We start from the raw sequence: 13849 nt of genomic DNA on the forward strand, positions 1-13849 counted from the left end.
CTTGCAATCAGCCAAGCTAACAGCAGCCAGCAAGGGTCTCCCATCACACCGCCTGCTCCCTTAGGTTGGGCTCAGCCCCAGATGCAGGGGCAAGCCCAACCTTCTGTGGGTGAAAAGCAGCCCCTTTGGGCACTGCTTCCTCACCAAGGAACCTGTCCAAGTGGGAAGGGAGGGGCAAATGGGGACAGTGGAGCAATGAGGGTGGCATGGGGCGAGGACCTGGCCCTGGCACCTGACACCTCCAGTCACTCCCAGGAGGTTCAAGCTCAATGTCCACAGAGAAGTCAGCTCCCACCTCACAGTGCACCCATGGGGCTTTCCTCTCTATGAAAGCTGATGCTTTTGGTGTGATTTGCTCTGATTTCATCAAGCAATTTCAAGCCACAGGACAGGTGTCATCTGAGAAGCTGTCACTCCAGACTGAAACCTGCATGTGAGAGATGGTCCCAGCTCTGACCAGGGCCTGGGGTTGTGTGGCACCAGGATTGTGTAAGTGTTGGTGTGTCTTTCTGGGTTGAGCTTTTGCTAGGGATAAAGCCTCTGGATAGAGACCTGGCTCTGTTTTAACATCTGGTAGCCGCTGTACTTGATATGGTCCATGCTACCATTGTCCCTCACCTCTGAAAAGCCACCTTCTGAGACAGCTTTTGCAGGCTGTGTCCCAGGCTTCAGCCTACCTGCTTTCGGCTTTTTATGTTCCTCCAGCATTGGGTCTGATCCCTCCTTTCTGTGTAAGAAGAAACACAGGCAAGTCGTTGAGATTGCCTTTCTTCTCCAGTGGGGCACGTGTGTGTGCAATGCATAAGGGGAGGTCTCGACCTTGGTGGCCCAGGCACAGAGGCTGGTTCAAGTGAAACAAAACCCCAGATGAAAATAAGGATGGGTGGGAGTGACAATGATGCTCCAGGTTTACACGGGAAGGGAAAATGCCTGCTGCTCAAATGATACTCCATGAGAGCAGGGCATGGTGGCACACTGCCTGCCTGGGGATGGAGCCAGAGGCAGGTGAGACCTGTGCTCTCCTTGTTACACAACGTACCTGCCTGTGCGGTATGGAGTTGGCACTGACAAGGAAGAGAAAAAGGAAACTCCCTTCAGGAACAGGAGTCTTCAAAGCCACTTAAAAGATTGGTCATTTTTAAAGAATTAGTGACATAAATTTTCAAGTGCTTTAATGAGAAACTTTCCTCTACCTTTTTACATATAATGTGGAATATTAGAAATATAGAAAAAAAATTGTAGGCAATTTTTTTCTGTAATTATTTTATAAATTAATCCTAGATTGTGCCACAAATACCAGTTTGGGTTAAGAATCTGGGCCTTATTTTAAAACACCAAAATAAAATACCAAATTATATCTCTTCTTTCACCCAATGACATCAGAATTCTTGTCAGGATGGGTCTGTTGTGAAAAGTAACCTGCAAGAACAGCATCATCTCCTTTCTTTGAACAGCTTTCCTATGCTGCTGCCACTGTGTACAACACAGCAACGAAATACTTCTCATTGCTTTTCAATCCTTTTGCTATGCAGAAATCAGGTTACTAAAATCCAGTTTATGGCACTGCAATCCTGTTATTATGCATCAAGTTCCTATCTCAAACTAGTGCATGCAGGCTGCTCTAGAGGCAGTGCCAAGAGAAGAGAAGGACACAGCTGGGCAAAGTGCCTCTCTGTCTGGTAGGGTCTTTCTTACAGGAAAGGACCAAGGCATGGAGGAAGGATGCAACCAATTCACCCTATCTTGGCATCTAATCAAATGTCCAAAGAGCATGAACAACACTATTTGCAAAATAAATATACTTAACAGGCAGATTGCTAAGATGCTTGGACCAAAATCACACTACGCTTTCCCCCACCCCAATAAAGATGTGTTCCAATGAATTTTACTGCAGTGAATGCAATTAATTAAACTTCAGAGCATGTGGGAAAGAGCGTTTGGGGGATTTAAATGTTTGTCTTATGATGGTTTCTAATCCAGACACCACAGTGCTAAGCAGGTGAGGACAAATGCTTAGTCGCAAAATACTGTCTGTAACTTATAAAGACTTCTCTGCTTCTACTGTCCAAATCAATTGAACAGAAACAACAGGTAACAGAAATATGAAGTCATTCAAACCGTACCTCAGCCTTAATATTGAAAGGGCAAGGGCAAGCTCTTTTATTCACAAGGACCCTGCATTTGGCTTTCCTGGGACCCCATGCGAGCACAGATTCACCTCTAAAGAACACTTTAGAAGATCAGAGCTGAAATTGTACCTTTAACATACAAGGGTTATTACTTGCAAAATCCAACGCTTAGGAAAGAGAGAGAATTACTGATGTGGTGCGTTCATAATACGAAACTGATCACTGAACATGGGTGAAATGAAGAAAATTCCCTTGGAAGCTTCAAAGTTGTTTTTCTAGTAAGCAAAAGAAATAGGAAATTATTTTCTTGATTTTTTGTGACTTCAAAAAATAGCTGTTGCTTTACTCCATTGCAATTTTCTTTAATGGTATCTATTTCATTATAAAATTATGTACTTTAATAAATGTTTCTAGTACTACCTAGAGAATCTGAATGGGTTTTTTATATCTTAAAAACTGAAAATATAAATTCTTTTGGTAAAGACCTACAGTGAAGTTAATATATGGTGACACCTTGTGGGAAAATACAACTTCAGATTTACATGACTAAATAAGATTCGGTGTGATTGAGGGATGGGGAGGAGGAGCAGCATTTTTTTGAACAAGAATGCTCCTTCCATACGCTTTGGAAGGATAGTAACATTGAAATCTCCATTTGTGACTACTTTTAGGCAGAACTGCTTGGATAGAGACTTGGATCCCATTCTTCTGAAAAGCAAGATTAAAAAAAATCCTATGGCTGTTTTGTTCCTTATTTTTCTAAATCTTTTTCCTTGTGTCAGCATTGAAGTTGGTGCAAGGCAAATGTGCAATTCTGCTGACTCAGAAGCATAGTTATTTCTATTCACTTTACACAATTTTAAATCATCAGGCAGAGATTAAAGCAGTCGAGTAGATTTTTGTCTGTCTCCTGAGAGGTTTGTTATTGCAGTGCTCTGAAACAAAAGGAAATTTTTAAAAAGACTGTATGCAGCTGTTTATTGTGAGTTTAGAAGAATGTGTGAGTCTGGTCTTGACCTTTTAGTGCTTTCTTTAAAGGGTGATTAAAAATTAAAATGTTCATTACTCTTCAAACTTTAGAAAAGCACAAAAGCTTTGAACAAATGAAAGATTGTACTATGGGGAACATGAAGGATTTAGTGAATCATTGGGGTTTGCGGTCCATTTTTTTGTGGAGATCACAGTGTCTGGAGAACACTTCAGGTGTCTTGATTCTAACACCCAGTTAGAAGAAAAACTTGGAGAAAAACTGTGCAAAGCTTCCAAATAGGATCTCCCTGAGCTTCCTGGGTTCTCAGTGAGGATACCCAGGAGGCAGTGTCACCTACCTCTACAGATGCAAAGAACAAAACCAAACCCATATTGTTAAAAGCATTCAACACAATCCACCTGAAAGTGCCTCCTTAATGGAACCACTTGCGTAATTAAGTGTTTTGAAAACCAGGACCTAAACTTGTAGCATTTCAGTATTCTGATGCTGCTTGGGCCTAGGAATGAGGAGCAGAGAGAGATGCTACTAATACATGTATGCTTTCTAATTCACAACAGGAATTTCTATTGCAAATCTGTTTATGAAAATTGATTAATCCAATTTTGACAGAACACATTTAAAATATAATGGCCTTATTTCTGTCTTTTAAAGCTCAATTGTCCCTAAATTTGTCTGATCCTAAGATATCATTTCCCAGGTGTTCTGCCAGGTTTCTCTTGCCAACTGTGGGCTAGAAAGCTGAATAAATAATACACAGATTGGAAAAATGCCATGTGCAATGTAACCTATTATCTAAAACAAATGTATTCAAAAAAATCTTGCCCAAGCATCAATTTTTATAAAAAATACCAAGCTAGATGTACTCAAGAAATAGGGTTTTGTGGTCCCACAGAACTTGGGTCAGAAAGTTGCTAATTTACTAAACGCTGTGATGTTTAGTTTAAAATCACTGTACTTGAGGATGGTTCAGAAACTGCTCCAGTACATGACAGTAACTGTGCTACTTAAAAGCCTCTTAAGAGTAAATTGTGGATATACCTCTGCCGGTGAAAACCTCTGTGATTGTGTGGGTTGACAAATGACTCACCAACATTTGCTCACCTTCAGGAATGGAACCAAGCTGTGTATTCTGAGCAGAAAAATAAGGTGTAAACCTCTTTTATGGCTTTGTTTCCCACCTCATGTACACAATAAAGCTTCAGATTCTGCAGTTCTCTGTGTTCTTCTGCAGGACTGAAATGCAGAGACACCTGCATCTGCGCTGTAGTTCCTTGCTTCATTTGCCCACATGGCTCAGCAGCACTTCATGCAAAGACCTGTGTCCATGCCACACCTGGAGAGATGCTCTCAGCACAGAGCAACATTGATGTTTTTCACCTTAAGTGCTAATGGTGTCTGTTAGCTCAGACACAGCACTGTGCCAATGTGGCTACAGCTTTGGGACCCCAAGCCTGTGAAGGACTCTGCTGGGTGAAGAGTTAGCACAGGAATGTGAGTTGGTGCAGGGTTGTGAGCGCTGCATGACTTTACAGAGTCTAGTCATGTCTTCTTATGTCTCTTACAGAAGCAGATTACAGATAACCTTTTTGCTGGGCTTACAGGCTGAACAAGGCATGTCACCAAAGACCCTTTCAAGGAATATCACCTTTTGGGATACTGTGCTGGTTTTGGCTGGGATGGAGTTAATTTTCTTCATAGTATCTTGTACTAAACTGTCTTTCTTCATTACTGAAGAGTTAAGAGGCAGAAGGATGAGAGGGGCTTAACACACCTTTGTGCAATAAGTTTTGGCAGGGGGTCCTTCCTCTCCAAGATAGGAATGAAGGAACTACTATTAACTAGTTTCCAAATTATCCTTAAGGTATTTCTGGAAAATACAGTGAAATGTCTCCTCCAACTAAAGCACTGGTGGTAAGCCAATTTCTAAGGGAGCACTTTGTAATACATTAGAGACTTCCAGACCTTTTTCCTTGATTGTACTCCAGACAGGATGCATTTTTTTACAGGTATACCACTGGAGGTCACTCACGTACTAATAAACAGTACAGTGCTGCAGGGGAAAAGGTAATCTAAATCATCCAAGAATTAATTCAGCTTGACCTGAAGATTACTTTAAAAAGGCAATGAGTTGAGAAATACGTTGTCCAGGTATTTCTCAAATTTACAATATAATATATTAAAACTAGCAAGTAAACTAATCATTTTTAGTTGTTTATAAAAAGACAAAGCCCCCAACATTAGCAAGCCAAGTATGCTTTGATCTAGCTACAGCAATAACAGAAATGCAGTAGTTTGCCAAAGCAAGCAAAAAGAGGAAAAGATAACCACCTCTAAAAATGTTCACTGAAGTCACACCAGTGTGATAAGAAACTGTGAACAAAATGACATGTAAGATAGGAGGGGAAAGACTGCATAGGAATTTTCTCACTATGACATTTTTGATAGGAGAAAAATTGCACAGAAGGAATAATAAACTCTATTTATTTAATGTGGCTCGTTTCCTTATCTGTTTCAGCAATATCAGTACAACATCTCTTACCCCTACCGGGCCAAAACCAGTTATTTTGCTTCAAAAGCAAATTCTACCTGCTGGCACCTCTCTACCTCATGCTCCAGGCCTGTAAATTTGTTACAGATCTGCTTCCTCACCCTGATCAGTAGAGAGTCTCCTCTGAACAACTTCAGGAAGGCTATATGGTAAATAAGAAACATGTGACTGAGCTGCAACACACACACACATACACGTGATACTGCACACGCTTGAGATCATAAAAGTTGCAGAGATATATATTCCAGACAGAACAGTGACAGAAATGTTTATTCAAAGCATCTTAACTCAGCCTTTTATGAACAAAACTAATGCAGGTTTACCATAATAAAAGGCTTACTCTTGGCTCTTTGTCTTTAGTTCTGTCCAATTACTCTGCTTCCTTTGATTCATCTTCCTTATCCTCTAAACCAGTAGTTCCTACGGAGGCAAAGGAAAGACAGGGTGTAGGGATGCATTTTATTATAAAATACTGGAAACATAATTCTAGGACTATTCTGTCTACCTCAGTCCTTCTTCCCTACTGCCTTTCACTGCCAATACTTGAATTTCATTGTCATACATTGTTTGTCAGCTGCCAGACAGACTCAGTACACACAGTCTGCCAGCCGGCCCATATGTAACTCTGGAATAGCCAAAGAATGTCTCCTACTTAGACAGTATCATAAGAAATGTGGAACAAGGAGAATGGAATTCCTCTGTGGAAAAAAATGACAGTAATAGGACAAAGAATATAAGGCTGCATGAAAACAGATTTTGTTACATCTGCTCTTTACAGTATGCATATTTTCTTCAAATCATTTCCTCTTACTATAACTTAATCTTACTAAACATAAAGACAAAAGGAAAATATGTTGCCTAATTAATAAAGGATGTAGACCTATGATGAAAAATGTATAATGGATGATATTATACATCTCTTTGATTCTAGAAATAAAGAGCTGGAAGGAACTTTGAGAACATTTATCCCATTTCTGTTTTCATGCATTGGTATCTGCATCTATGCTGTCTCTGACAAATACTTGGGTCCATTTGTTCTTTAAAAAAACACAACAAACATTTAAAAACCCACAAAAAACAATGGGGATACCAGAACTGCTTCATTGTGGTAGGCCAGAAAATTTACTAGAATCAAGTTCAGCCAAAATAGTTATTTGAGTCCAAGAGACTTTGAGACAAACCAGGCTCAATGAACTTTTGCCAAATCCAAAGCAGAGGTATGCAGGAAACCTGCTGAGATTTCTGCTGAATCTGACCCCAAAAAAAAAACCCAAAAAAAACCCCACAGGGACCTTTTAAGAAGTCAGTCCTACACAGCAGATCAATCAGCTATCTGGCTAGTCTGTCCTGAAGCAGGAAAGCACCTTCAGAGGTGATGGGTAAAAAATGAGAGCAAATAAACTATAAAAATTCCAAGGGCTGACCGAAATGTTTAGTGTATACCTCCAGGCATTTTCACATGTCTTAATAGTCTTTCTGATCCCTGTGGATAGTGCTTTGCTTTGACTTATTGTAAAATGGACTGACTACAAATGGATAAATTTATGTTATATTTTCGTACCTCAAATATGTAAAAGTTAACAATAAATATAAACACCACAGTTGGGTGGAGGCCTATAGGCTAAATATGAGTAAACAAAGCAATAAAAGACACAACCTTTTGTTGCTTCTTAGTAATTTTGTATTTAAAACAAGCTTCTGAACTGCCTGAAAGAAAATGTGAGCATCTGAATTCCAAATCTCTTTGGTTTGTAGGAGAAACAAATCAGCCAGAGACTGTTCAAACCATAATGCATAACAACATCTAAAATTTGTTTCTTCAGATTTGTTTTGCCTGCTTTCTAACTTCAGTTGAGAGAATAAGAATACACAATTCCATTCATGACAGAAAAGTGGATTGCTGAAAACCTCATGAATTTTGCAGTTTCTCTCTCATTTTTGTATTAAAAAAAAAGTTGGTAAATGCAATCACTTATAAAGTCAGCTGTGCAAGTGCTGTCAACTGTACATGCATAGATAATGCTGCACAGGATTGTCACTTCTCATTTGTACTGTTACAGTATATAAACTTGACTACTTAAAAGCAGTTTACATCTTTAGAGGACTGCCCCCCTCATGAAAGGTCTAGGTTCCCATGGTCTCTTCACCTTGATAATGGACCTCTCAGCAGCAGCATCTCTTCAGCTGATTGAAATACATAATTTCAAACCCTGATTGTTAATTGAAGAATGAGCATCTGTGCCCCATTCCTCACCGTGATCCTCCTGATCTTTGTTTTCTTCTTCTCTGCTTCCCTCATCTTCCTCTCCTGCATACTTTACTGGGCTAAAAACTTCCCTGGATGCTTCATGAAGGGAAGGCTCATCATCACTACCCTCAGCAGACCCATCAGTGACTGAAATACAAGAAATTAGAAATGGCAAAGCAAATTAATTTTACAAAATTGCACTCAGCCATTGTTTTCATGCAGTAGCTAATAACTCCTACTGAGGTCTGTAGTCTTTACTCACATGAGAAATCCCACAAAATCTTCTGTGACTGTTTATAATTAAGTGTATAACAAGCCATGATACAGACTAAAATGATTTACAGGCTTCCCATGACAGTTTTATCTCATTATGCTGTGTGAGATAAAACAGACAGATATATATATATTGTGCAGTTCATGAACAGACTTGGAAGTTCCTAACATTCAATATGTGGTAAATTATAGGGGAAAGAAAACAAACAAACAAACAAACGATAAAAAAACCCAAAACGCTAATACCACTTGATATTAAACCTGAAGAACACAGTTTTGGAGGATAGTCCAAGCACGGAGTTTCCAGCTGTTCTAGCAGAACAAACCTGTAGTTGCTGGCATTTTCTCCTCTTCAGTTACTGCTGCTGCTGCTCTTTCTTCCACTGCCTCTGCTTCTGCTGCTACCACTAAGGAGGTTTTTCTGGGAAAAGGTGTGTTTTCCCCTTGAGGAGTTAATTTGGTAATTTCTGATGCTTTCCATTTTGGTGTGACAAGTAATGAGGGTTCCTCCTCTTCTCCTTTATCCTAGAAGAAACTCATGAAATCCAACATCTCATCTTACAGGCTATTAAGGGAGTAACTAAGATTTCCTCCAGTTGCACCAGGGGAGGTTTAAACTGGATATTAGGAAAAATTTCTTCACCAAAAGGGTTGTCAAGCACTGGAACAGGCTGCCCAGGTAAGTTGTTGAGTCACCATCCCTGGAGGTTTTTAAAAGACCTGTAGATGTGCCACCTGGGGACATGGTTCTGTGGTGGACTTGGCAGTGCTAGATTAATGGTTGGACTCCGTGTTCTTTTCCAGCCTAAATGATTCTATGATTCTATGATCGTTTTTTGTACTAAAACCTTTATCTGGCCTCAAAATGGCAATGACATGGCCTTTTAAAGTATTTACAGGTGGAAGAACTTCAGCAGCCACAAATTTTGAAAGAGAACTACACTTTGAACCTTGATGAAGTCAGTTGACTATTACTAATGATCAATGCTTGCCAGCTTGTTTTATTTAAGCTAATTTTTTTTCTCTTTCTTAAACAGAATGGCTGTGAGGGGCCTATTAACTACATCTCCTCCTCTGTGCCTACCTACAGTATAACAGAGGTGGATAAGACCTGATGCTCTGTCCAGTAGATGCTATGCTGTCTATGTTACACAGGAACAGAGTGGCAAAACAGCTCTTTCTGCCTCAGTCTTTGCTTAGGGAAGACCTTGGAAAGGATCTAGGAAGCAGTAAGATTCTGCACAAAGCGTATGTTTTTGAAATTTGAAGATTATTATTTTATTTTTAAAATCATGCTTTATTTTATCCAAATATGAAGGAGCCTTAGTAATGGAATCATCACCTGTATTGCAAGCTACTTTCTTTTAATTTTTTTTAAATGGGCCTTGTTCTGCAATTACTTCAATTAAAGCAAAGAGGCAAAATTTAATCTTACTTTAGTGAGACAAAGCACTGTCCATTGCTTTGCACAGTCACTACAGCATTCACATGAGAAGAAATTACTGTTTCTGAGAGTAACGATTTTCAGAAGCTGAGTGCTTGGGTTCCTAAGTTCATGTTTAAACTCCTACATCAATGGCCTAATATTCCAAAATCAGCACATCTAACAATTCCCAACTGAACTGAGGATACTAGATACACACTGCTTTGGATACTCATATGAATCTGACAATTTGAGGATATCTTGCTTTTATCCAAGAAAGCAAAACAGTCCCCATGTTTTGCAAATCTCTATCACTAATGATAGGAATTTTTTTCAATTATGGTTTTGTCCTTGTCTTAAGAAACAATTGCTGCATTGGAGAACTGAGTGTGTAATGGGAACTAATGTGTCAGACGACAGAAGTAGCAAACTCTAAGCTAAAATTTAGCATATTTTCTTGAAAACAAAACAATAACATTAAGATATATTACTTATTTCTATAGCTGTTTTGCACCATATTAATCAGAAATGTTTTAAAACATTCATGCATAAAGGAGAAGGAAAAGCAGGCTCTGATCACAGCGGCTCCCTATAGTTATTAGGAGCTGTGGCTATTAAGCTCCTAACAGGACCAGAACAACAATGGGACATATTTCCAAAACATGAATCTTCTGGAAATTACCATTTGTACACATAGCATCAAGCAATCCAGAAATATAAGAAGAAATACTTTTCATTGTTTTCTAGTCTTCAGAACAAAGTAGAATACAGGTTAAATATATAATTACATCTACATTATTCTGTGGTTTGAAACTTTTGCAAGTAGTGCAAAAATCACACCTTGTACTTGTCAAAGCTCACACAGTAGAGAAGCTAAAGAAAAAAGCAAAATGAAACCTCATTAATTCTTAAGCAGCATGAGTTTCTACCCTTTTTTGACTGGTTAGATCTACTTTAACATCAGTGTCTGTAAGGCATTTTATAGATTACTCAACAAAAGATTTGATTTACTGAGTTCTCTGATATTCAGTATAATTCGCACTATTTCTTTTACCTGTTCTGCTTCTATGTATTCACCATGCTGTTCACACCCAATATCAAAGACATATTTGCCATGACCTAAAGGCTGCACAAAGATAGGAAGAAGTCAGCAGAACTATAAAGTTAGTAAATTCTAAGCATATAAATGTAAAATACACTTTACTACAAAATTCGTACTATAGTGAATAACAGCATAGTTTGAAAGCAAAGTTGCAGAGAAACTTGGCATTGTGACCTACAGACACAGACACATATGTTACACTTATGGTACAAGAAATACTGCAAAAGATCAAGAGCCTAGCTTCTTATTTTAAGTGGAAACAGATCAAATTAAGACAATTTCATGCTTACTGTTCAGATGAATAGAGAGCTTTTCAGCACACTTACATTTCCATTCAAAAACTTGCCCTTAAATCTATGGTTTAGGTGGATAAGTTCAGCTTCTCCTTCCTGGTTTCCATTTACCCAACCACCAACATACTTAGATCCTGTGTCTTTATAGACATATGTACCTTGCCCATGCCTAAGGAGAAAATAATAATTTTGCTTTCTATTACTGAATATTAAGAATTCAGGATGTGTTATACTTAAGGTATTAAAACTGTATTATTTAAGTAGCTGAAATGGCTCAAGTTGGACTAAATTGCCAAGGTCATCCAGTAGCACTTGATTTACTGCAGTCAGCTGTGCCTTGAGAATAAACTTTACATTTTAATGCCATTGGGTGACTTGAAACATAACTGTAAGAATGAAACAAACCTATTGTTGTTAAACCATTCTCCAATATAGGTGTCTCCATTTGCATACATATACTTTCCGTAGCCGTGTCTCTGATCATTCACCCAGTCTCCTTTAATAAAAATGCGATAAAAACAGAGTGAGATGTGGTTTGTTTCATTGTGTGATATAGTGGTCAGCTTGTAAAGTTATCATACGTGAATTATTAGGGAAGGAAAAGAAAACTATGACACCACTGTGATTCCTTACACCATTCCTTATTCTAAACCCTTGCTCTTTTTTCCCTTCTCCGTCACTTTCCACATATATTTATGCAGCTGCTTGACCACTCTTTCATTTTGTCCATCACAGTCTGTCTTCATTATCACTTTCCATTATCATTATGAACACAAGAAGCCATGTAACATCCTGCTCCTGTCTTTAAATTTGGTCATGTATGGCAGTGCCATTAGGTAATGTGACATTTCCACTCAAATAAAAAGAGGCACTACTTTAGTTTCACACATTTGCTAAAACTTTCCTGTTTGTCAGGAGCAATATATACTCAAAAGGATGCTAGATTGAGTGTCTTAACTACTTTTCTATTCAAACTTAAAAGAAATTAAAAAAATAATTTAAATGACACATGCATATGCTCCCATAAGGCACGATTGGGCTGCTCTTGTTGCTTTCTTTTTCAAGCCCTCACAATGCAAATATTCTTTCTTGTCTAGAATTTCCCTATTCCAGGGAAATGTTGTCCATGGAAACCTAACTGATATTCAGAATCCTTCAGGTACTCTTCTGGAAGAGGGGAAATAGTGTGACTTTCAATTTCTTCAAACTTCAGAGGCATCCCACTCCCTGAGTAAGTGCTCTAATCAGTAGACAATGTTTTAAGAATAGACCTAATAAAGTCCTGAAATATTTTATCCTGAACACATCTGTGGTTCTAATCTTTATTCAGAAATAAGTAACTATACTGTCTTCTACTGATTGCACTGATTTGTAAAAGATATTTAATATTTTTCAGAACTTGGAACACCCTACTTGAGACAAGGACATGACAAGAAGAATAAACTGCTACTAAATACTACATTCCGCACAATAATCAACATAAATTCCCACAAGTAAAACACATACTTCTTAGACCTTGCAGTAAAAAAACCAAAAAACAAACAAACCAATTTCATAGCAAATTCATCTTCTTAAAATAATACATTCTCCAGTTCACTATCATCTCCTTTCATTTGGGGTTGGGGGGGAAGTCTCATTTCAGTTATAGAAATCCTTGGAACTCTCTTCAGTGTGTTACCTTCGTATTTGGATCCATCTGGATAAAAAAAAGTTCCCTGGCCATGCTTTTTGTTTTGAAGATATCCTCCAGTGTAGCAAGCACCATTTCTAAATCTGTAGGTCCCCTGAAATGTATTGGGTATAGATAAAATATTTGTCAGTTCTCACTCTTGTTTCAGTACAGTGCCCAAACTAACAGAACTGCTGAAACATAAGCACGACGGCTGCCTTCTGTCATTGTCTTACCTGTCCACTTCTGAGACCATGTTCATATTCTCCATCATATGTATCACCATTGGGGAGACGTGCTTTTCCATGTCCATGTCGCTCACCTTCTGAATTGCGTTCACCATCATACTCCTGATCAAGTGTGGAAAAAAATTGTTTAAGAGGCCTAGACCTGACTGACTCTAACCTCATTAGAGAGAGGAAACAGGTGTTTGCTCAAGAAGCTCCGGTGTGGCTTGAATCAGAGACTGCAGGAGCACCTGGCCAACAGATGTACTGCTTATGCAGACATTTTCACCAGATCCTGGCACCCAGAGGCTTTCCTCCCGCCCTGACACACCGCTGGGCAGTACGGGTGACTTGTCATCCGCTGGAGAAAGTCAGGAAGGCCCCAACCGAAACGGCACAGCCCCGCTTGCGAGAGGCTGGTGCCCAGGGAAGCAGCGCCCCGGGAGCTCCCCGGGCTGGGCACGGCCGGCACACAGTACCCGAGCCCCCGTGGCCGGTCACGTTGGCTCTTCCCTTCCCCGCTGGCGCTCCCCCCGGCCGCCCGAGGTGCCCGTGGCGGTGGGCCGCTGCCTGCCCCGCTCCCCCCCTCGCCCTCGGCGGCGGATGCTCCCAGCGGGGACGGGGCAGGGCCGCCCCCGCCCGTGCTGCTCAGCGGCCCCCCAGACCGCCCCGGCGGACCCCCAGATCGGCCTCGGCCTCCTCGGTCAGCTCCGAGCTCAGGTCCGACATGACCGCGACGTCGCCGTCACCGCGGCAACCGAGGCGCGCGGGGGAGGGCGGGGTCCGCCGCCGCCGTGGCTGCCATGGCAACAGCCGCCGGGGCGCGCGCTGCTGTCCCGGGTGCTGAGAGCAACGGGCCGGCCCCGCCCCTCTCCGCGGTGGCGGGGCGGGAGGGGCGCGCGGGGCCGCCGTCTGGCCGCTGAGGAGAAGCGGCGGCGGCCGGCGG

General features: G+C 40.5%; 1 protein-coding gene across 2 annotated transcripts; it reads right to left on the reverse strand.

The window, feature by feature from the left end:
* Positions 1–5932: 5932 nt before the first annotated feature.
* On the reverse strand, positions 5933–13664 carry RSPH1 (radial spoke head component 1). Of its 2 annotated transcripts, XM_037376624.1 has the most exons (9): positions 13582–13664; positions 12913–13026; positions 12686–12791; positions 11413–11503; positions 11041–11176; positions 10667–10738; positions 8516–8714; positions 7923–8063; positions 5933–6088 (listed from the first exon to the last, which is right to left on the reverse strand). In XM_037376624.1, exons 1-9 carry the CDS (start codon positions 13630–13632, stop codon positions 6039–6041), a joined length of 960 nt encoding a protein of 319 aa, XP_037232521.1. In that variant the 5' UTR covers positions 13633–13664; the 3' UTR covers positions 5933–6038. The 2 variants fall into 2 exon arrangements, with proteins under 2 accessions (XP_037232521.1, XP_037232520.1); XM_037376623.1 differs by lacking the exon at positions 13582–13664 and having other exon boundaries at positions 12913–13554.
* Positions 13665–13849: the final 185 nt, after the last annotated feature.

This window comes from Falco rusticolus, chromosome 2 (genome assembly GCF_015220075.1).
Source record: "Falco rusticolus isolate bFalRus1 chromosome 2, bFalRus1.pri, whole genome shotgun sequence".
NCBI classification, from domain to species: Eukaryota; Metazoa; Chordata; class Aves; order Falconiformes; family Falconidae; genus Falco; species Falco rusticolus.

Bases quoted from the DNA above. Each gene is read 5' to 3' on its own strand.
- RSPH1 (XM_037376623.1), bottom strand. From the start codon at position 13,086: ATGAGGTTAGAGTCAGTCAGGTCTAGGCCTCTTAAACAATTTTTTTCC. The intron at 12,792-12,912 runs GTAAGACAATGA...AATACATTTCAG, and splicing joins ATGGTCTCAGAAGTGGACAG to GGGACCTACAGATTTAGAAA. The intron at 6,089-7,922 runs GTGAGGAATGGG...TTGCCTCCGTAG, and splicing joins CAAAGATCAGGAGGATCACG to GAACTACTGGTTTAGAGGAT.